General features: G+C 37.1%; 2 protein-coding genes across 4 annotated transcripts; one reads left to right on the top strand and one right to left on the bottom strand.

Annotated features, from left to right (window-relative positions):
- Positions 1–8,931: 8,931 nt before the first annotated feature.
- On the top strand, positions 8,932–13,770 carry LOC113317155 (purple acid phosphatase 3-like). Of its 3 annotated transcripts, XM_026565282.1 has the most exons (9): positions 8,932–9,248; positions 9,655–9,798; positions 9,962–10,089; positions 11,987–12,143; positions 12,230–12,337; positions 12,460–12,587; positions 12,683–12,811; positions 12,891–12,958; positions 13,155–13,770. In XM_026565282.1, the coding sequence occupies exons 3-9, from the start codon at positions 10,003–10,005 to the stop codon at positions 13,375–13,377; spliced, it is 900 nt and encodes a 299-aa protein (XP_026421067.1). In that variant the 5' UTR covers positions 8,932–9,248; positions 9,655–9,798; positions 9,962–10,002; the 3' UTR covers positions 13,378–13,770. The 3 variants fall into 3 exon arrangements, with proteins under 3 accessions (XP_026421067.1, XP_026421065.1, XP_026421066.1); XM_026565280.1 differs by lacking the exon at positions 9,655–9,798; XM_026565281.1 differs by having other exon boundaries at positions 9,655–10,089.
- A 130-nt stretch (positions 13,771–13,900) lies between these two features.
- On the bottom strand, positions 13,901–15,211 carry LOC113315787 (basic 7S globulin-like). The gene has a single exon (XM_026564038.1). It carries the CDS (start codon positions 15,209–15,211, stop codon positions 13,901–13,903), a length of 1,311 nt encoding a protein of 436 aa, XP_026419823.1.
- Positions 15,212–22,906: the final 7,695 nt, after the last annotated feature.

Below are 22,906 nucleotides of genomic sequence, written 5' to 3'. Positions count from 1 at the left end.
TCATAATTTTATTATATTTTTATTGCACAGGGTATTCTGAATTGTTTTCTTGAGTTGAACACTAAGAAGAAGCTTTGAAAGATTATCATCAAGAGGATTTGGGGCTGTTTATAGTGCTATTCCAGAAACAAATTGCACGACACACAAAGACCCTGATAAAAGCTAGGGTTTATAGTATACACACAATTTTTTTAATACAACTGAAACTTCACCAAAAATACCTACTAAAAAGCTATGGGTTTGCTCGATTCGATCCGTAATCGAATCTAATCATAAAATTTGATTTGAAAATTATGATTTCTCCTTTAAAAACAAAAAATCAAAATTAAGATTTGGGGAAACTTACAAGAAGAGTGATGAGAGTAACTTCCACGAACCAATTAATCCCAAAATATTATGTCCCTTCTCTCTACTCGCCTCTCGTAAACTGAAAAATCGATGAAAGAACAACAAATCTTCTCTTTTGTTTTCGCTTGTATTTCTCTGTCACCTCACGAGAATGATAATTTTAGAAATATGGGTTTTGGAATAATTTTTACCCAAAAATTGCCTGGCTTGATTGGGGTATACCCAGATTAATTGGGGTATATCCAATTTTAAAGGGACTCCTTTTAAGGGTTTTAGGGGGAGTCTTAATGGGTAAGTTACAAAACTACCCTTACCCTTTAAAAACCTATTACCCTAAATCAGTTTTAATCTTTTCATTTCATATTCTTCTTCTCTTCTTCTTCTCCTCCACAACCATACCGGCTCCATCACTCCCACCACAATCAAAACTCGTCGATTAATTCATTGAAATCGTCGATTCGAAAACTCCGATTAATCTTCATCAATGGATCCACCACGGCGGAAGGGAACTCGTATGAAAGACGCTAATCGAAAACTCAATGAGAATAACCCTGGAATTGCAAGTTTGGTTCAAAAGAAAGTGAAGAAAAAACCCGTCGAAGAAGGAGAATTCGCAGCCGCTGAAACACGAGAAATGGTGCGCTTAAGAAAGTAAGGGTTTACTTAAACTCACTCTAGTACTTCTATTTGATGTTTGCATGTGAAATTAGGTCAGAAAAATCGATTCTTTGATTTTCAGTTATTGTCGCCGGCAAGGTATTATGTTATCGACCTTGTCGGCTTTTCATAGTTAGGGTTTGGCCGGCAAGCTCTTAGGTTGAATATCTTACCGGCTGTTGAATATCTTGCCGGATGTTGAATATCTGTAACTGCTTCCATAGGGTCGGCAAGTTATTCAACCTACAACCTTGCCGGCAACAGTTTTTGTTTAATGAAGCCAGCATGTTATAATTTTTTACCCTACCGGCATGTTATAACTTGTTTTGAAAACATTGGTTCCTGATGCCTTGAATTTAAAACCGGAATGGTATTTGGATAAAACCATGTCGGCTCTTTGTTAGCCGACAATGTTTGGGTAATGGACCTTGCCGACCTGTAATGTGGAAAATCTTTGTATCTCCTGTGTAGTATATTTGTTATAAGCCGGCAGGTTATTGAATGCTACCCTGACGGCTGCTCTTTAGCCGGCATGTAATTTAGATATCGAACCTTCCGGCCATTGTTCCACCGGATAGGTTATATATGTCGACCCTGCCGACCTGTAATTTTTTAATTTTTCTTGTTCAGGTTGGAAAAAGAAAAGAAGAAAGCTATGAAAGCTCTTAGTCCGCCGGATGGGAACCATCCTATAAATACACTACTTATCTCCATAAAACAACACACAACTATTTGCATATACTCTCCAAAGCTCATATCATCATACACTCCATCTAACTCACCCAATAGCTCTCTACATATAACAATGACTTCATTTGATTCTAATGAAGATTTGGCAATCACCAAAGCTTGGTATGCGGAAAAACGACTTAGACGTCAATCCTCTGAAATGGTGGATTCCACAATCTTTTGGGCTAGGGTACACAACAAATTTATCCAAGAGTTTGGGAATCCTAATGCAAGAAGTGTTCAACAAGTCCATGAGAGGCACCTAGTAATCGAAAACGCGATACTTGCTTTTTTAGCTCTCCAACCTCGGATGTTTAACACTCGCCCCTTCACCTTGTCCATTGCACAATTTGTGAGTATTTTTGTGGTTTGTTTTATGTAACCCATGTTGTTTTATCTTCTAATGAAACACCACTAACAAATGTAAGTTTGTTTTTGTAGCACGAAGTCGTGAAAGCGCGCTACTTGGAGGAAAAGGGGGAAGCATTCACTTTCGATGCAAGCTATCACTTCTTGGCAGAAAGAATCCCGGAGGATAACCCGGACTACTTGGATGTTGTATCGTCTTCGGAGGAGGAAGATTGATGGCTTTAGAAGTTTTCGTATAGGTTTTGTGGGTAGACCTCTATGTAAACCCTCACGAGACTATAACTCGTCCACTAGGGTCTCCTAGGGGTTCAAAGACTTGATGCACATGCTAAGTGCATTCGTTTTCATGTTTCAATCAATGTAGTAACCAAAATTGCATGAATAAAGTGAATTACATCTTCCCATATTTTGTTTTCTGTTTGGTATAAGTACAGGTCGGCAAGGTTATAAATCCTTAACATGCCGGCTACAGGTCAGCCGACAGTGTTATAAATTATGTGCATGCCGACTATATGATAGCCGGCATTGTAGGAAATATTTACATGCCGACCGTAAGATTGCTGCCCCAAGAAAGTCGGCATAATCTACATTCAAAGACCCTTCCGGCCAATAAAGGGTCGGCGTGTTCCTCATCCAAGGAAAATGCCGGCGTAACATAGCCGACACCTTATTCAAACCTGGACCTTGCCGACCGTTCATATTTTCAAATCTAAATTTTTTGATCTAAATCGAACTCATAAGACGGATTAAAGGTTTAATATACTGAATTCATAATTTGAAAATTTTAATCTAAACTCAATTAATTAACCTAATCAGAATTTTTAGTGTTAATTAAACAAGGGCATATTAGTCATTTATAAAATACAAGGTTAAGGGGTGGCTTCTTTTATTTCAAAATGACGTAGCTTTTGTCTCATTAGGTATACCCCAATTAATCTGGGTATACCCCAATCTCGCCAGTAAAAATTGGGGGCGCGCGTGAACTTCTCCGCCCGTGGGTTTTGTTGGGGTTCAGAGCCATCTACTTGCTAATCTTGCGGAAATATATTAGCTAACAAGAAACACTTGATCTCTCGTATTGCTCCATGAACCTCACTAAGATCTAGGATAAGAATAATAAAAAGAGAACCACAGAGATGCAAGCCATAAACAAAGCAACAAAAAGTAAAGTACTCACGGATTTAACGTGGTTCAACAATATACACAATGTGTGTAATATTATCTACATCCACCAAACGGCTACGACCTCTTTGTTCATTATAGAATTACCACTGAGAATTACACAACTGATTGACTAAATCAATCTATCGATCCACCACAACATGAACGAACACAAGAACTCTCACAAGCACCCTATAAGATCCAAAGTAGTGTCTTCACCCATACGAGATAACGTTTACCACATTATCAATAACAACGAGATGATCTTCTCTGCACACCCTGATATAGATTACCATGGACGCCTTTAGCTCAACACCAATAATCTAATCCAGCACCACCAAGATGATCTTCTCCTCAACAATACGTCTTACCAACATCTCCATATGAATACTCCATAACGACATATCTTCCAACATCGATAAGCATCCATAAACACCATAATGATGTACTCCTTCCATCATTAGGTATCTCACATAACCACCTCAATAGGTGAGATGAATCCCTCACATCTCTATGAGATTTACATTGAGGATTCCATGACTAGAACACTTAGCTTAGACCTCCTTATATAGGAGTCACAAACTTGGTTCCCAAGTCTTGGCCTCCTTAGATTAGGAAACCGACTCATACTAGGAAACCATGGTCAATTTAGGTATCCCATCTTAATATGGTAATTAAATCAAACTAAGAATTTAACTTAAACTAGGAAACCACCGTTTCCCTACAATTCTCCACCTCGGATCATGCATTCATGCATGAGACGATCAACTAGTTATCCCTCCATCTTCTGAACATCGATTGCACCATCACTGGTTGCCTACATATCCTCAATAGGAATCAAACCGAAAATGTAGTTCACCAAAATTGTTCCATAGAACCTCCACCAGAAGAGAGCAAACCAAACTTGAACGTCACCAACTTAGACTTAACAATCCAACCTATTAGTGATTGTACAATCTCCACAACGGTGAAAAATCTGACCATCTCAACAAATCAACATCATATGATCATCCGTTATGCAACATCTCGAGAAAACATACCTTACTCCTTTATGTTCACAACTGCACATTGATTGGCATCATTCTAGGTGTATTGCATGCCAACTCAATCAGACCATATAACATTATTATCCATATGCTTCCATCGAACTTAGTTACGGTCATTATGTGCCCTTGAGCCTTCGCCACCTCCGAACTTGCTCCATACTACGAACAAAGCTTCGTCTTGGCTTTCCTTGATACACCTGAGTTAATGTTCCTCTACACTTAAGCCACTAACTCCAAGTTGCACACCATACCCATAGGGATGACATCCATAACTACTCGATCACCAAATGAAACTACCATAGTAGCCTCCATGCGTCTGCCTAAGCATTACCTTAGCAGAACCACAATGTTCATTTTTTGTCTCTAAACTCCATCCAATTCAATTGATTCTTTAAACAACTAATCACACACTTACTCCTTTCCACGAGCATGTCCTCCAAAGCGAGTTAACGAGATACTTCAGGTTAGTTTACAAAAAACCAGACTCAATGTTAGCTTCCAAGAAACTAACCATCTTGTATGTACCAAAGCATATTGAGCATGACTCTAACTGCGCACCAAATACCACCAATCGATGGATCATTGCCACTGCGTACCAATATCGAGTTCATCTCTTATAAATCTTGCTTTACGAGACTATCTCCGATTGGATCATGACTCTACAACCATATTTCCCCAATTGAGTTTTACTCATTCAAAAAGCTCATCATATCTTCGACCAATGCGTACATACCAAACACGTGTATAGCTTCACAGAGACTTCGACATCTGACACACCAATCATCTTCACCACTTCAGCAACCTATACGGGCTTTGACAACAATGTCCTTTTTACGGGCTTTAACATAATTGCCAAGATAGTCTTTTATCAATTTCTTAGCAAGCATGTAGTTCTGACTTCGCGACAGTCAAACCACAACATAATTTGGACTCGGGTATAACTGTGACCATCGTCGAAGAATTCATTATTACCGTCGTAACAACACATAAAGTCACACATGCTGCCTTGTGCATATCCCTTTCCCAATCTTGCTCCAAACGTACACCAACGTTTGAAATATGATAATCCGTCCTCACACAAAGACCCAATCACACCCAACCATAATCTGAAACCTTTGGTAACTTCCTGAAGCTCCAAGCAATTCAAGACGTTGTTGTGTTTATCTTCTCAAACAATGTAGAGAAAATAACTTGACGGAAACTATATCGTTGCTAAACCAAATTTCTCAAAAGAAATCTTTACCTTCATCTCTACAGGCTCTGTCACTAATTGAAATTAATTTCAATAACTGTAGCAGACGAGCAAACCCCCAAATATTATCATTGCTATAATGTAGCTCTCTCCAACAGAAAGTCTAACACTGATCATCAGGAAATCAAATAGCCAATGGATAATAAAGGTTGACGGAAAAACACGCAGAAATTGTATCCCTGTCAAATTCATGCACCGTGTTTTCTCCTAAGTAATATGCGCTAGCTCGCAACCATACCACCATACACATTGTAGTGTTGTATCTTTATTCTTTAAACTATTGAAGTGTCCAAGCGATACCTTTTTAATTCCTCACAACGGGTCTTCACCAAAGTAGGAACGTATCCGCACACAAATAGACCAACCTGTTTCTCACAACGGTCTTGCACTTCAACTGGCCCCGATCAACTTCAAATGGTGTATAACAAAACAACTATTCGACAGAACGTCATCGACAAGAATCAAAAAGATCACAAACTATCTAGCTTCTACATCGGAAACAGTACGAGAAAAACTCCAGAAAACATTGTTTTACCCGACACAATGCCATACTCAACACAGACAAACAAACCCTACAAACTGTGTCGACAAACTGAATCTTATACAATAATAAGAAACCATAGCTCCACCACGACCAATATCGCATCTCATCCAACGATCCATGTCCTACAACTTATTTGTAGCCATACGCTTCAAATACTAAGACTAAAATCAAACTCTTCACTTATGGAACATATCAAATCCTGGCCAACAGTCAATACTTCCAAAATGAAACCTACTAAGAGATTTCCCAAATCCTTATTGTAACAAACAACTAAGGCAGAACGAGTATGAATTCATCTTCACATTCTTCAACTTAATGTTAAACAAAATCAGCAACATGATCTAATTGATGACGATTGATAACCAAACTATTGTTTCCGTTGGTTCGGGACTTTGACATGCTAATATTCTTTACTTTCAAAAACATACAAACCAATATTTGTATCCCAACTACGATATTCTTGACTTCTTGTGTCTTGCCAAGCAAACACCGATTAATTGAAAACCAAATCTGCGTAGGTCTTTCAAACAGTTCACAAGAATATAGTACGAAGTATAGAGATAAAGAAACTTACTTGAAGCCATGCATAGGGTTTCTGCTCCAATAAGTATCAATGCCAAATCTCCAGTATAGAGCACCAAAATATCAAGACCATATATCTTGACCATATCGAATGCAGATCACCTGATATAATCTCATTCCTTCAGAAGTACGCTTTACTTTGCTTTGTTCCCAAAATTGATGAAATCAAATCCTACACATACTTGATAACATCAAACTCTGCATCTTCGGAAGCTATAACATCAAATCCTCACATACTTGATGAAACCAAATCCTTTGTCTTCAAAATTTTCTGCTGATCCAGAAAACCCAAAAAAAAAACTTCTCTCTTCAAACCTTCTATCCAGCCTAAAGCTCTGATACCAATTGTTGGGGAAATTGGTATCTAACCTAAAGCTCTGATACCAATTGTTGGGGTTCAGAGCCATATACTTGCTAATCTTGCGGAAACATATTAGCTAACAAGAAACACTTGATCTCTCGGATTGCTCCATGAACCTCAGTACGATCTAGGATAAGAAGAATAAAAAGAGAACCACACAGATGCAAGCCATAAACAAAGCAACAAGAAGTAAAGTACTCACGGATTTAACGTGGTTCAACAATATACACAATGTGTGTAATATTGTCTACATCCACCAAACGGTTACGACCTCTTTATTCATTATAGAATTACCACTGAGAATTACACAACTGATTGCCTAAATCAATCTATCGACTCACCACAACGTGACTAAACACAAGAACTCTCACAAGCACCCTATAAGATCCAAAGTAGTGCCTTCACCCATACGAGATAACGTTTACCACATTATCAATAACAACGAGATGATCTTCTCAGCACACCCTGATATAGATTACCATGGACGCCTTTAGCTCAACACCAATAATCTAATCCAGCACCACCAAGATGATCTTCTCCTCAAAAAGACGACTTACCAACATCTCCATATGAATACTCCATAACGATATATCTTCCAACATTGATAAGCATTCCATAAGCACCATAATGATGTACTCCTTCCACCATTAGGTATCTCACATAACCACCTCAATAGGTGGGATGAATCCCTCACATCTCTATGAGATTTACATTGAGGATTCCATGACTAAAACACTTAGCCTAGACCTCCTTATATAGGAGTCGCAAACTTGGTTCCCAAGTCTTGGCCTCCTTGGATTAGGAAACCGACTCATACTAGGAAACCATGGTCAATTTAGGTATCCCATCTTAATATGGTAATTAACTCAAACTAAGAATTTAACCTAAACTAGGAAACCACCGTTTCCCTACAGGTTTCAGAGTGAAAAAAAACTGAAAAATGGGTCTCCCTGTAGTTTTCTCAATAAATAATACAAGCAGGCTCAAGCCCAAATAACGTTTTCAAAGGCCTATACTGACCCGGTTGGCCTTTTAAGGAGAGAAAGGAGGAGAGGGAGGGACTAGGGAGGAGAGAATTTCTTAGAGCAACTGCAGTGGAGCGAGTATAACAAAAAAAAACTAAAAAAAATTGGTTTACTCCGTGGTGCGACGCTACGGTACACGAGTAAAATTTGGTGGAGCACAACTTAAATGTTCGCCCAATCAGGCTCACTTTAAACTCTCGCTCCACTTTATACTTGTTTAATTTTTTTTATTCAAACGTAAATATAATCTTCGCCCTACCATCAGGCGTACTTTATACTTACGCCACACCTCAAACGTAAATTATACCAGGGTGTTAGTCCTCAAGGGAGTTGGGGGAGTTGGGTGTAGTTGTGTTTTTTCCCGTTAGTCGTGAGGGAGTCTCTCAAAATCCCCGTTAGTCGTGGGAGAGTTTAGAAGAGTCTCCCAAACTCCCTAAAAAACCCCGTTAGTCGTGGGGGAGTTTGAAAGAAACTCTTAAACTCCCTGTTACTGGTAAAAATTAGAATGATAGGGAGTTTTTTTTTTTTTTTTGAGAGTTCTAGGGAGTTTATAGTGTATTTTTGCTTCACTCCAAATCTCTCAAAAAAGTAGAGATTTTGGGAGAGTCTCTCAAACTCCCTACACTCAACACACCAAATTCTCTCAAACTCCCTATACTCTCTTACACTCCCTCAAAATCCCCAAGATTCAAAATACATTAAACTTCCTCCAACTCACTCGTGGACTAACCCCTGTACGTATGCATGGTGTCAGACGTAATTTTAAATTACGCTCCATCAAAACCAAACTAAAGACCAAATATGCTTTGGTTTTTTGTTTTAGTCTGGTATTTGATCTTTACTCCGTTCCGCTGTGGTTGATTTCTGGTCCAAATTTTTGGTTTTGGTCGACGACTGTGGTTGCTCTTAGAAAATTGAGGCAAGAAGAAGAAAATGGTGAGAATAATAAGACAATCACTGAGTGCATGTAGATCTTTACTAAGATCAACTATGAAATCATTCAAAGGAGATACATTAATGTCGACTAAATCAGCTTCTCAAGTACCAAACAAATTTGATGAGAATCAAAATGTGAAATCAGATACAGAGATTCAGAAGATGATTATCGGTGATGCACATCAACCTTCTTCAACTACGATTTCTCAAGCTATTCTTCGCCCTCAAAGAGACTATGGTATATCTTTTTCTTAAATCAAAAACAAACAAATTATATATGTTGTTGCGTATCTTAATTGTTTGTGTATATGATTGTATGAGATTAGATTAGAGAGCTTAGGTATTTAGAACCTGGATCTTTTGATTCACAAACAAACTCAGGAAAGATTGGTTTGTCATACATTTTCAGCTAGAGTTCAGAGCCCCTTCAAGATGTTTCTAGAGCCCCTTCAAGATGTTTATAGAGCCCCTTCTAGTCCAAATTGGAATTTAGATCAGCTTCTAGACAAGCTCGATCAATGTGTTCTTATCATGATATATATGCGGCATTCTTTTGTATGTTTGCAACATAATTTTAACTTCGTATGTAATCAACATAATATGCAAGTTTTATTTACTACTACTGATAATAAATAATAATGTAGGTAAACTTTATGAGGTTTTATCAAAGTGGTTGGTTTCGTTGACATTTTCCGGAGTGCACAAGCATTAAGTTGAATTTTCTCACTGAAATTCAGTCCAATCTATATATACTGTGCCTTCTTTACCTCATCGACCCACAGCTTAATGTACTTTCAAAGACAGCTAACTCATTTTTCTCTCTACCTCTTCTTTCTTTCTTTCTTTCCGTCCCAGCTTTGTCATGGATGTTCTTAGTAACTTGTTCATGGCTACTCTATCATCATACCTGGTTTTCTGCTTATTGAACACACATATTTTCTTAATGTCTAGTCTCTAGTAGTTATGGTGAGCTTCAGAGATTTAAACATCCAATGAAGGAAGATGGTTCACTTAGTTTCTTGGTGGTTGGAGATTGGGGAAGAAGAGGTTCATATAACCAGTGTCATGTTGCTCATCAGGTATGTGATAATTTCTACACCAAAATGCTTGATTCTTCAGTTAATTATTATAAACTGTCCAATTAGATCATTCAGAATTTAGCAACTACAAAAACTTCATCACGCTAAAATATTATAATTAACAGTATCTATGAGGATCACCATAAGTGTAATGAATTTTAAAAGCACTATTAAGCCCAAGTAAGACGTTTTCTTTTTCTTCTTGATATCTTTGTTTCTAAATGCAATGTGTTTCGAATCCAATATCGTCTCATTAGGTAGGCGACACACAAACCATGCAAGTTTATTTTAAGAATGTACTATCCATATACAGAGAGAAGACACTTTTTTTTTTTCTCTCGATAAACAGACTTTAGAATTCGTACTCAGCGGGCTTAATGCTTTTTGTTTCGATTGCATGTACTAGGCTGGGTACCACCTTAACTACCCTTCTTCGACTAGATCTTCTATTGTCTGATAGAAGGAAAAAAAATCTATCTCGAAAATGTCGTAGGGAATTTGTGTCGAATATTCTTATCAATCTCTATTCAAAAAGTTAGGAGGTTCTCTGTACTTTTTGGTTTACTTCTTTTCTTTTCTTTAGTTAATATAAACTCTAAAGGTGCATACTATTACAAGTAGACTAGATTAAAGGAAAATCTGTCACGATTTATTGTGCATATAAAAAAGTTAATACAGCCTCTTATGTTATGAAGAGTGACATAACGAATTAGGGGAGAGAAATATGTCGATCTGGTGTGAACTTAATAATGATTTTGTTTGAGATACTAGTACTTTAGTTTAGGTATGAAAAAACTCTCTTTTACTGCCTTCACGTACATTTCTGTCAGCACCCAGTGTTAAGAGGTCATTATCGAATTCAACTCTGTTGTTGCTCATTTCTGTTGTCCGCTGGAAAACCACTTCAGCTTCTGCCTTTTCTAGGCTCACCCATGTTCTCCATTTGGAGTGTATCCCCTTGCTTTTCGGCAGTTTTCTAGATTATCGGCAAAAATCAGACCTATTGCAGATTTAGCTTTTCTAGAAATAATAGAGATAGAGATGTTGGTTTCACAACTCCGCCTGTGTAGTTTTTCTGCACAGCCTGTTTTAAGCCAGGATAAAGGAGGGTTCCCTGTGAAAATAGGATCATGATAGGCGTGGCAAGCCAGCGATAGACCAAAAGAGGGCGAGAGCAGTACCAAGTTGGGTGACTGCTTGGGAAGTCCTCGTGTACATTTGTTTGAAAACCAGCCATTTCCGGAGGAAAGGGCGAGGGCAGTACCAAGATGGGTGAGCGCTTGGGAAGTCCTCGTGTTTCCTTTCAGGACAGAAGAAGAGATGTTGGTTTTACAAACCAAGCTTGGGTTTGCCATGTGTTACTCTTTCCAAACTAAAGGTTTTTGTCTTACATTGTATCGTAATAAACCTTGCACTGATTGCAGTACTGTTTTTATTGAGAAAAGTACTAATACTTGAGCAGTTGTTATTGTTTAGAATTTCAAGGTTTTTGTCATGCATTGGATCACAATAAATATTGCACTCATCCTTGATGTAGGTGCCTCGGCATCTTGAACTGTTTTCCTGAATGCTTTGCCACATCTGGCTTTCCCGTCATGCCAAATGATTGTTGAGCACAATTCAGGCCATCTTATACCTCCCCCTTGTTTAGTTCATAAAAAGATGTGTCATGTCCTCTCTAGGGTTAGAGCATAGGGTGCATGTAGTGTTGATCAGGCAGAAGCATGGTTACTCTTTTACTGGTAGGCACTGTTTGAATGCATTTAGTTTGCAACCATTTTTTATTTTGACTTGAACTTATAGCTTTGTTTTTTATTCAGTTTTGATAATCATAAGCTATGTAAATCTTTAATTTACTGATTAGAAAAATGTGAATATTCGTTGGGTTGAAAAATAGATGGGGAGGATTGGGGAAAAGCTAGACATAGATTTTGTGATCTCTACCGGGGATAACTTCTACACCGATGGATTGAAGGCTGTCGATGATCCTGCATTCCAAGAATCGTTTGTAAACATCTATACAGCTCCAAGCTTGCAAAAGCAGTGGTATAACGGTATGTGATTATCTTTCCAAGACTAAATCAACATGCAAATCTTCCTTGTTTGTGTATTGTTACCTACCTTTTGAATATTGTTTCAGTTTTGGGGAACCACGACTATAGAGGTGATGTAGAAGCACAATTGTCACCTTTACTTCGGCAACGCGATAGCAGATGGTTTTGCTTAAGATCATATGTACTAGACGCAGGTGATAAGCAATTTTCAGTAACATTAATTTTACTAATTTCTTCTTAGTAATCTAACCAGTAACGCTGATATTAGTCTGTCGATCGAAGTATAAATTAATCTTTGTTTTGTTAATTTTCTTAGAAATCGTGGATTTTATCTTCGTTGATACAACACCTTTTGTGGAAAAGTACTTCACTGAACCTAAAGAACATACATATGATTGGAGAGGCGTGATACCGCGAAGAAAATACATCACAAAACACCTAGAAGTACAGAAATCTGTCAATTGCTAGTTGATTGCTATTTTCTCTATTTTTACAAGTTTAATTTGAAAATAATGGGCTGATAATCATATTATCATTAGGAAGTAGATATTGCTCTCAAAGAAACGGATGCAAGGTGGAAAATTGTAGTTGGCCATCATACATTGAGAAGTGCTGGACACCATCGTGATACCGAGGAACTTGCAGAACAACTTATTCCAATTCTTGAGGTAATAAAGTCGAGAAAAATTCATTTGCTTACTTTATTTAGTGAACTATTATCTGATTTTGCAGCGAATTATTTTTCAGGAAAATAAGGTGGATCTTTACGTTAATGGGCATGATCATTGCTTACAACACATCACCTGTACAAAAAGGTAAGACTATTAGATTATACTTACAATCAACTTACACCTAAGGAAACAAAAATTAGTGTTTTTTCTTCTTCTTTTTCAACGCTGTTATTCGCCTTTGAATATATCATCTTTACCCTGGACTAGAACAAATTTATATAATGCTCTTGTAAGCAAGGTGTAAAAAAGAAAACTGAGAGATTTATGTACATTGACGCAGGGGTGAGAGAATAGAATTTGTAACAAGTGGAGGGGGTTCAAAGGCGTGGAAAAATGATTTTATCGAAGAGAAAGAAGGTTTGAATTTCTACCATGATGGTCAAGGTTTTGTTTCCATGGGACTCACACAAACTGTTGCTAAGATCGTATTTTATGATGTGTTTGGACAAGTGGTGCATCATTTTAATATGTACAAAGAACAGCAACTGCATTCGTTCGGTTAAATAATTGTGTGCACAGTTTCAGGGTAGTCAACTTATCAGCTAGACAAGCTTGTGAAAGAGGTCGTGGGTTAGCAAGAGGTGGGGTGAAAGTGCATAGTAAGCCTCCCTTTTTGTTGGCATGTTAAAAAGTTAAAAAAAGTTGGGACAAGCGGTGCCCTAAACCCATGATCTACAATAGGGCAGGCTCAAGCCAATGATATCCTTTTTGTAAGTCGTAAAAATTACAACTTACAAAAATTAGAATTGGAAAACTAAATTCAAATCCATGACTGGTGAAAATGCATGTTTTTCAGAATGCAAGAATATCCTGCAAGATGTTATTTACTGTAATAAGTTCAGAGAGCAAGTGCAAAGCAGACAGGTTATTCAAAACGGAGCCAATGAAATGGCCGTCAGGTCTTAATAAAATCTGTTGGCAATACATATTTAGTAGGAGTAGTTAAATACCATTAATTTGGTTAGTAAGAATGTAAGATGGCATGATGCACAACCTCAATAACATGACATGATAAATATATAAAATCTAGGTGATCCACCGTGGTCCTTCAAAGCCTACTCTTGCTCGTGAAATATCAAACTCTATGAAACCCATCTGATGCGCACCAATGACAATGGAAGTCGTGGGATTTGAACCTCCATCAACAAATGCTAAACAATGTACGCCATCATTAACCCAGACCAGATCCTTGACGATATTCCAGTATACATTCTTCGGAAAGTTTAATTCAACAGTTGGTGGCTCAGGATTTCCAATTGTTGTCCAAGGTATGGTGGATGAGCTATAACAGGCACTAAACGGCGCAACCGAAGCAACCCTGGAAACATTCATGCCTTGAGCCCATTCAGTATGAACCTTAACAAATGCCCTGTAGATTGATGTCTCCAGCATAGTGTAGGGAATCCGCATGTCGATTTTCGTTCCTCCAACTCCAGTTTCCTTGTTAATGGACAACAATTTCTTGGATATTAGTACAGTTTTACTGTGAATCATGACCGATCTTACATCAATGAAATATTCTTCACGCCTTCTTTGGTTAATCAAGAGGGGGGTGTATGTTAAACATCTTTTGTAAATAACACCCATCATATAGTTAAGAGTAACATAAAATCCACCCCCAAAATAAATGGTACCACTAGATCTATATAGTTCCAGAGCAAATATGCGAGACAATCCGAACGCAGCTGAAAATTGTGAAACTAGGGAAAGACCAGATGAGCGCCCGATACCAGCCACTCCTGCCGCACCTTTAGCAAGTCCCCTAAGACCATTGCTAGCAGTTGCACAGCCGAATGTAAACCGACGAGGCGTAACAATTGGACCTGGCTTTGAGAACTCCATATCTGGACTTATTATGTATCCGTCATCTATAGTGTACACATCCTCAGATTTAACGGTCACAACATCAGAAATGAGCTCACCACTGCTGATAGATTGAGTTACCGGGTTACTTGTGTAAATGCGACATGCGTTGTTATGGCACTGCGTGGTTTTAAGCTTGGTGTCATTGCAAGATACACATGAGACTGGTTTGCTCGCCAGAGAACATTGGGGTGACTTGCATTTGACTGGTCGATACGATGATGACATGTAACCTTTATGACAACGGAGCCAGGGTAACTTCCCGCCGAGATCAAGGGTTAGTTTTATGTCTGCCCGAGGAGTTCCTTGGTTGATTTTGATCATATACTGAAGGGTTAATGGATCTCTGTCTAGCTCGAAGACTATAGAGGCTGGTCGAGAAGTAGAGGAAGGTAATTGAGCATTGGAGAAGGAAATAAAGAAGAAAAGAAGAAGTGAAAATTGAGTAATACAAGAAGCAAGAGAAGAAGCCATGGGATAATATTAGAAGATGATTAGTATTTGATTGTGGTTTTTGAGTACTGGGAATGGTTATGGATTAATGATGATGACAAGTAACTAAGCATGGGGTATATATATTTATAGGGCCATAGTCAACTTAACATTTTGAACAGGTGGGTGTTTCATGGTCTTTATTTTGTGCAAGGAATACATTCTTTTTCTTCTCAGTTATAAAATCAAAGGCAACGCCAACGGTAACATGACCAGATTACTACTGTCATTTTCTGACACTTCATTTACGACCTTGGGGAAACATCGACCTTGTTTGACTCCTAATAATACCACTATACCAGTTCTAGCTGTTAGTCTGCAGCTTGGTTACAAAACCTAGTTTAATTGGGGGCATGTAATTTTGTTTGTCCCCCAAAACTTTCAGGGTGTAAATATCGCAATATGAATATACTATTTTATCCTTCATTAATTGAAAATCAGTTTCACTAATTAACTACTCTAATTAAGATCCCTAATCTATATACCCTAATTAAATCAAAGAGAAAATCAGTTTATCTTTTCATCTTCATCTTCCTCTCCTCCCTTTCTCTTCTCCACCTCCACCATTAACGACTCCACCTCCACCGAGGAAAATTCTTCGAAAACCGATTCATCGCGTAATCGTCGATTAACTTATTCTACAAATATGGCTAAAACAAAGCAAACCGCTCGCAAAGCACTTCAAATTCCTAATCTTGTAGATACGGTGAATGCAAAGGTGTACGGGCGAAGAGCTCCTGAAGCAAGCAAATCGAAACCCAAAAAGGGAATGGCTCCAATTAGAGGGTACGTGAACTTAAACCCACCCCCTATTCGATGTTTTGGTTGTTTTTTGATTGTGTAATCGAGATTGGTAACTGAAAAATAGAAGTTACAGAGTGAGAGTCGTTAGTATCGAAGAAATAATACCCTAACGACTCTTACATTGCATGCTTTTTCTATGAAAAATCTTTAACCTGTTAGTGTAAATATGACGGCCCTTGTTCTGCTACTTCGGCCTTTTGTGCCCTAGAATAGGGTCGTCGCCATATTTGGTTGAAGATGACGACTGTAGTTTGACGACCCCAAATTAGTGCGTAACGACTCTGGGTTGAACTTGAACTGCCTTCTGTTGGGGAAGGCGTATCGCTATTATGAGGAGCTTCGTGGGGAAAAGTTTGAGCTCCACGATTGCTACTTTATCTTGGAAGGCACTATGTATAACTACGCCATATATAATTAAGTGTATAAGTGCACTGTTATCATCTATTTTATTTCATTTCCTTCAATGCAATGCTATGCAAGATGTATGCCTTTTACGAATCAATGAAATGATTCTATGAAATCAAAAAATATGATATTCCAGCCCAAGAGTCGTTAATATATATAACTATCCAACCTAACGACTACAAAAAAAATTCATAGGGTCGTCAGTAAATATAACTAAATTTATGACGACCCTTGTTGTTCTATTTACAGGAAGTTTTGGCTTTAGAGTCGGCAACATTAAAAGAAAAAAGACTAACGACTCTGCGTGACCTAGCTGAAAGAGTCGTCAATGTTCATCAAACAACGCTAACGATTTTTCATAACATGTAAAAGTTGTAGGTGAAAGTCGTCAAAATAATCTCAAAAAGGCTGGCGACTACAGAGAGTCGTTAGTTTATTCTACACCCGACTATAACGACCCTAACACTGTATGTTTCAATGGTGGCCATCAATCGACCACTTGGAGCACCATTCAGACAATTTGAAGAGTATAGGAAGTTTACCTGATTGTTTTGGCCTTGGGGTTCCTCATTTTGAGTGTTGGTTCCTTCATCTTGAGCAATGGGATCTTCATTCCAACCATTGTTCATGCCTTCCTCTATCAACATCTCCTCATCAAACATCCAACCCATATCATTAGTTGAGACAATCTTACCATCAACACAATCATTGTTGTTATTTGAAGCTTCACCAATTTCATTCCCTCCACTTGAATCACTCATTTGTAAAAACCCTAGGTTTTCCTCTCAAAACTCCTCCTCTTCTTCTCAACACATAAAACACATTTTCCACAATTTTTTTTTCTAAAATCAGATTTTAATCTAAATACACTTACCACACTAATCAAACTAATTAATTCCTAATACTAATCATATAAGGACAGTTTTATCATTTAGAATCTTTTTTTAAGGGGTGACCCAAATTAGGATTGGGTGACCTTTTTTGTCCCGTAATGCATGGCCGCCAATTAGAAGTTATGGCCCCCAATTAAGCTAGGTTACAAAACCTCCTCTGCAGATCGGTTACACCAGGCCTTGTCTGGGTGTCTAGGAATACACCCAAATAGTTAATTTTATGTTAGTTTATATTACACCAATGGGTGTATTTTATTCATTATCCATAGTTAATCAGGTAATCCTAGCAAAATAATAATTAAAGTAAAATAAATCCGGTAATATTGTTTAAAATTTATTAATCAATCCAGTACCAGGGTTCCAGGCGCAAAAGAAGCAACGGTCTTAACATAAATGATGAACTTGGTTTTGTTTAGTGCTTTTCAAATGTGAATTAAAGACCACATGTGATCATCTTAGACAGTCAACACTTAGCCAGGTAAATTTCCGGCAACACATCTCAGCATCTCGACTCAAACTTTTGTCTAGCACCTCGGATCATTTGCATAGAAATGCAATACCAACAACCAAGTTCCCGTGGACACTGTAATGTCCATCGAAAATATAGTTTTTGTTGTGGCAAGCAATAACCAAAGGCCTACACCATATCCACCTTACCAATCTAACAACTACCTCCAGTGCAATTTTAATTCGGAGATTGCTTCTCACACTCTGCTCCACTACCATGTTACCGAAGATTACTGGCAGTGCCGATCCAATTGTAATTGATAAGTATTTAGGTATCACATATCTTAATGTAATAGCTCTTTAGTAGTTTAATAAATCTCATGCTTCAAAGAAAAACACTTAGTTGTAGGGGATAGCGTTATTCATATCCGTTTTGATGTTTCCGAAATAATAATTCTCAGATTCCTAAGAAATAGTTTTTCTTTTCGTTTTCTTTTTATGCCAAAGAAAATTTTATTAACTGGAAATACTTTCGGTGTCTAACAAAAGACAACTCTCAATTATACTAGGAGGCTCATGTTGCCGTACTCTAGTAATACCATACTTCCTGCTATACTTAGCTAGTTTATCAGCAGGTTTATTACAGACTCTAGGAACAAAATTACATTCCCATTGTGGGATGTTTTTTAGCTTATATCAATGCCATCTAACAGAATAACTTCATTCTCCCAAGCAATGACTGGTGCAAAATTGTTGATATAACTGTCTATTCCTTGTAAATCCGTTTCAAAGACAATGTGTGTGTACCGTAACTCTTCTCCCCAGCTGACCGCATCAAAGAATGTCAGGCATTCTGCCTGTTCAGAACTCCTTATTCCTGTATAGCATTTGGATTTGCAACCCCACTATTCACCTGCATAATCACGTAAAATAATAACAATGCATGTTAGTCTTATATTAGCATCAAAGGAAGTATCACAGTTAATTGAAAAAAAAGACAGTCTTGTATTATTATTAGCCAAAGATCTAGAATTGAGCTTCTCAAAATAGCTAGCAAAAGTGAGAGACCTCCTAGCAGTAACAATAGGGTCAACTTTCTTTTTTTGAAATTGAACTTCGCATCTCTCATTCCAGATAGTCCATGGGACTATCATTGCAATATTCAACCAATCAAATTGAACCGACTGATGTTGTACTTGAGTCATCCAACTTTCAAACAGAGCAGTGATATTATTATGAACCCCTGCTAAGATACTGGCACCACCAGGAATTTACATCCAAACTGCTCTGGAGAAAGGGCAGGTGCATTAAAGATTCATCAGACTGATTGCAGAGAGGATATAGACAATTTATGTATCTGCAGTTCATTGAGAGCCTGACTTTAGTTGGCAAAGTATCTGATAGACATTTCCACCAAAAATGCTTAACCCTAGGCCAAGTCTGGATGCTCCAAAACTTCTTCCAACTAATATTAGGGTTTTGATTTTTTGAGAAACTTGCAAATTCCCCAGACTTATCTCATGCATCCTGTTGTAAGCAGACTTTAACGAGAAATTTCCGTCTTAGTTAAATTCCAGATAAGTTTATCTTTAGCCATAGTAGGAATCCTCATATTCAAAATCAAAGCTATAGTAGGATTATCCAAAAGATGATGAAGCAAATCAATGTTCCAATATCTGCTGCCTTGAATGAACAGATCATGCACCCATATATACTGCTCACTATCTTATATGCCTTGTTTTGGATTTGGTGGTGCGCTCATGCCAGATATCCACACATCTATCCAAAATTTAATCTTATTTCCTCTTCCTAGTCTCCATCTACTATTCTGCCTTATAAAAGAAAGTTGTTTCTGAATACCCTTCCATGCCCAAGAACAATTTGATTTAATAGTTGCATGAAAGCTGGTGCCTGGGAAATATTTGGATTGTATAGCTTTAACCCACTGATCATCAGGATTTATACAAATTCTCCATGTAGCTCTAACAATAAGGGCTTGATTAACAATTCTCAGGTCTCTAAATCCCTGACCACCAAAGTTTTTGTGTAAGCTTAAAGCTTTCCGTGAAATAATGCATGTGCCTCTATGGTCTTTGAAACCCCCACCAGAAATTACGTTGTAGAGACTCAATTTTCTTGATAGTATCCACCGGTATTTGTATAGAGCTCATAGTATAAGATGGGGTTGTATTTGTAACATTCTTTATCATAAGATATTTGCTGCACCGTGACATTGTTTCTCCATTCCAGCTAGACAAAATGATTCTTTACTCTATCCACCAGACCATTAAAGCATTGCATCTTGTTCTTACCAATGATAATAGGAATGCCCAAATATCTTTCGTTAGAATTCATTATAGGAACTTTAAGTCTTCGAGTAAGTGAAATCTTTGTGGCACATGAATACTGTAGTACACACTTGATTTGTTAAAGTTCACCATCTATCCTGAGGCAGCACCAAAATCTTCAATAATTTTAAGAAGATTGTTCACATTGTAGAGACCTGCATTTAAAAACAGCAAGCAGTCATCCACGAAAAATAAATGAGAAACTGATAGAGCACCTAGAGCAATCTTAATACCTGCAATCTGATTATTCTGTTCAGCTCTAAGAAGCTGGCGCGAGAAGGCTTCCATTACAATGATAAAGAGATAAGGTGACAGGGGGTCACCTTGTCTCACCCGTCTTGTTGGTTTGTAAGCATTACAAGGAACTCCATTTAGAAGTATAGATATTTGTGTGGTACTCACACATTGCATAATAAGATCACACCATTCTGGACAGAAACCCATCTTCAACATGACATCTCTGAGAAAGGACCATTCAAGCTTATTGAAGGCTTTAGACATGTCTAGATTTAAAGCTAGGTTTTTAGATATCTCTTTTTTATTCTTTATAGTACAGTATAACCCCTATAATTTAATCCCCGATAAATTAATAAATTTTTCCGGTCCCGAGTCGGGATCAACGTGCTAAATTTATAAAATAAATTTTTTTAGCTTTCTATAGGCCCCTTCAAATATATAAATTTATAACTCTCCAATTTATATAAATTTAGTTTTACATTTATGCTAATTTGGTAAAGAATGATTCAATTGTGACTTGGTTTTTCTTAAAACTGATGTCACGTTGAATGTCATCTAGGATTTTTCTTAACATTAGAAGAGTTTTGGTGTTGTCGTTTCCTGATGCAATAAAAACCTATTCAATGTCTTTGCAGCTTTGATAGCTTCTTTACGGGAAGGTGGTTTGTAACTATACTTTCATCTTCGACTTCCACATCATCGATGTCGTCTTTTCCCATGACACTCTCAATTATTTCTTCGTCAGTCAACAAATCTGAAATAATATCCTTTTGAGGGCACTTTAAAAGAAATTCAACACCCATTCCGCTGTGATAATTCAATCCATTGATTAAATTTTGCAGTTCTCTAGTTCCTTTATTATCTAACGCTTCACTTGGATTCTTTAATACGGTGTTATCCATTGAACGAATCTTACAATGACAAAAACAATTTGCAATGCAATAAGGTGTTTTGGTTCATTTTGTTGATTATATATATATATATATATATATATATATTTTTATAATATTGGTTCATTTTGTTGATTATATTTTTTTTAGAATTATACAACATTTGATAAAATAATTAATATATAATTCAATAATTATTAATTAATGCGATTATTTAATATCACAATAAATTGATAAAATTTGCCGGTTCCTGAAAAAGCGGGGGTCGAACAACCACACCCAATATTTCGTTTGGCAATCTGAATAGACAAACTTCAATATACTTTCAAGAGAATCAACTAGACAGTTAGGCTCAATCTATAAAAAGTATATTGAAGAGTTTTATATCTCTATCTCTTGATTCAATCCGCAATCATCAAATAGGAATTTGCGAGACCGATTGAATATAAGAGGATTAACTTGAACGGTACCAAAGACCAATGTTCAAGTGTCAATCAATTCACTCAACAACCCAAAGGCCGGCTACAAGAACTGATTGATCTTAACGCACAACCTGTGATATTTCTATTATATAAATAAGATATAATGCGGAAAAGAAATAACACAGACACCAGAATTTTGTTAACGAGGAAACTGCAAAATCAGAAAAACCTCGGGACCTAGTCCAGAATAAACACACACTGATTATAAGCTGTTACACCAATTTCCTACTACCTATTCGGACTAGATGTAATACCTTCTTCAACACTTGTAAAACTCCTAGCAGAATACCGATTCTCTTTAGGAACTCTTCACACAAATCTTCTAGCAGAACCCAAAGTTCTCTTTAGAAGATACACCAACACGATTGATACAATTTGATATTTTGTTTGCACAAAACACCGGTTTGATTTCCCTTTAGATGTAAATCAAGGTTTTGGAAATCTTGTATTTATTTTGACAAAAACAATTACTAAGTAAAAGTAATATCAAAATAAACTTGTAGATTAGGGTTTTAACTTACAATCAGTATACGTACACACAAGGAGTCCGTGAACCTGATTTCCATAAGTAAACTTGGGTGATTCCAAAGATCAATTTCCAAGTTAAGAAAACCCTAATAATTCTACAACAAGAACAACTAGAATAAATATAGAAATATCTTGTTTAAAACTTCTCAAGGATTTTTACGAGATGCCTCAATAGAAGTTTTTCTTTCTAGTCTCCGATTTCGACTAACAAGTGTTGGTATACGATCGGAAACTGAAATCTATCAAAACCTAGGGTTTACGATCAACAACTCTTGAATGGTTTTATATTAGAAGAGAAAACCTTAGAATAGACAAGAGGTGAAAAACCTAGATTACAAGTTGTATGATCAATCACGAAGATTAAATCCAACTTGGATTTGTGATCCCCAATACAAAGACTTTTGTCTCACTCTTTTTCACGAAGAACAAAAGACATGGAAACAACCTGCAAAGCTTACGCCAATTTTCCAAAGGGGATGAAAAACGTGTAAACTCACGAACCCTTTATTTACAGTGAACAATAGCTTGGAAGCTAAGCAAAGCTATTTTCCTTTTTCAAGACTCCTATTATGGGAGTCTTTCCGAAGTTATAAATATTATGCATAAATAATTAAATAAATAATTAATTAGCAAATATTTATTT

Source organism: Papaver somniferum, chromosome 10 (assembly GCF_003573695.1).
Source record: "Papaver somniferum cultivar HN1 chromosome 10, ASM357369v1, whole genome shotgun sequence".
Lineage (NCBI taxonomy): Eukaryota > Viridiplantae > Streptophyta > Magnoliopsida > Ranunculales > Papaveraceae > Papaver > Papaver somniferum.
This window is presented reverse-complemented; position numbering and strand designations above follow the sequence as displayed.

Bases quoted from the DNA above. Each gene is read 5' to 3' on its own strand.
- LOC113317155 (XM_026565280.1), top strand. From the start codon at position 9,008: ATGGTGAGAATAATAAGACAATCACTGAGTGCATGTAGATCTTTACTA. The intron at 9,249-9,961 runs GTATATCTTTTT...CTTAATGTCTAG, and splicing joins TCGCCCTCAAAGAGACTATG to TCTCTAGTAGTTATGGTGAG. The intron at 12,812-12,890 runs GTAATAAAGTCG...ATTATTTTTCAG, and splicing joins AACTTATTCCAATTCTTGAG to GAAAATAAGGTGGATCTTTA.
- LOC113315787 (XM_026564038.1), bottom strand. From the start codon at position 15,211: ATGGCTTCTTCTCTTGCTTCTTGTATTACTCAATTTTCACTTCTTCTT.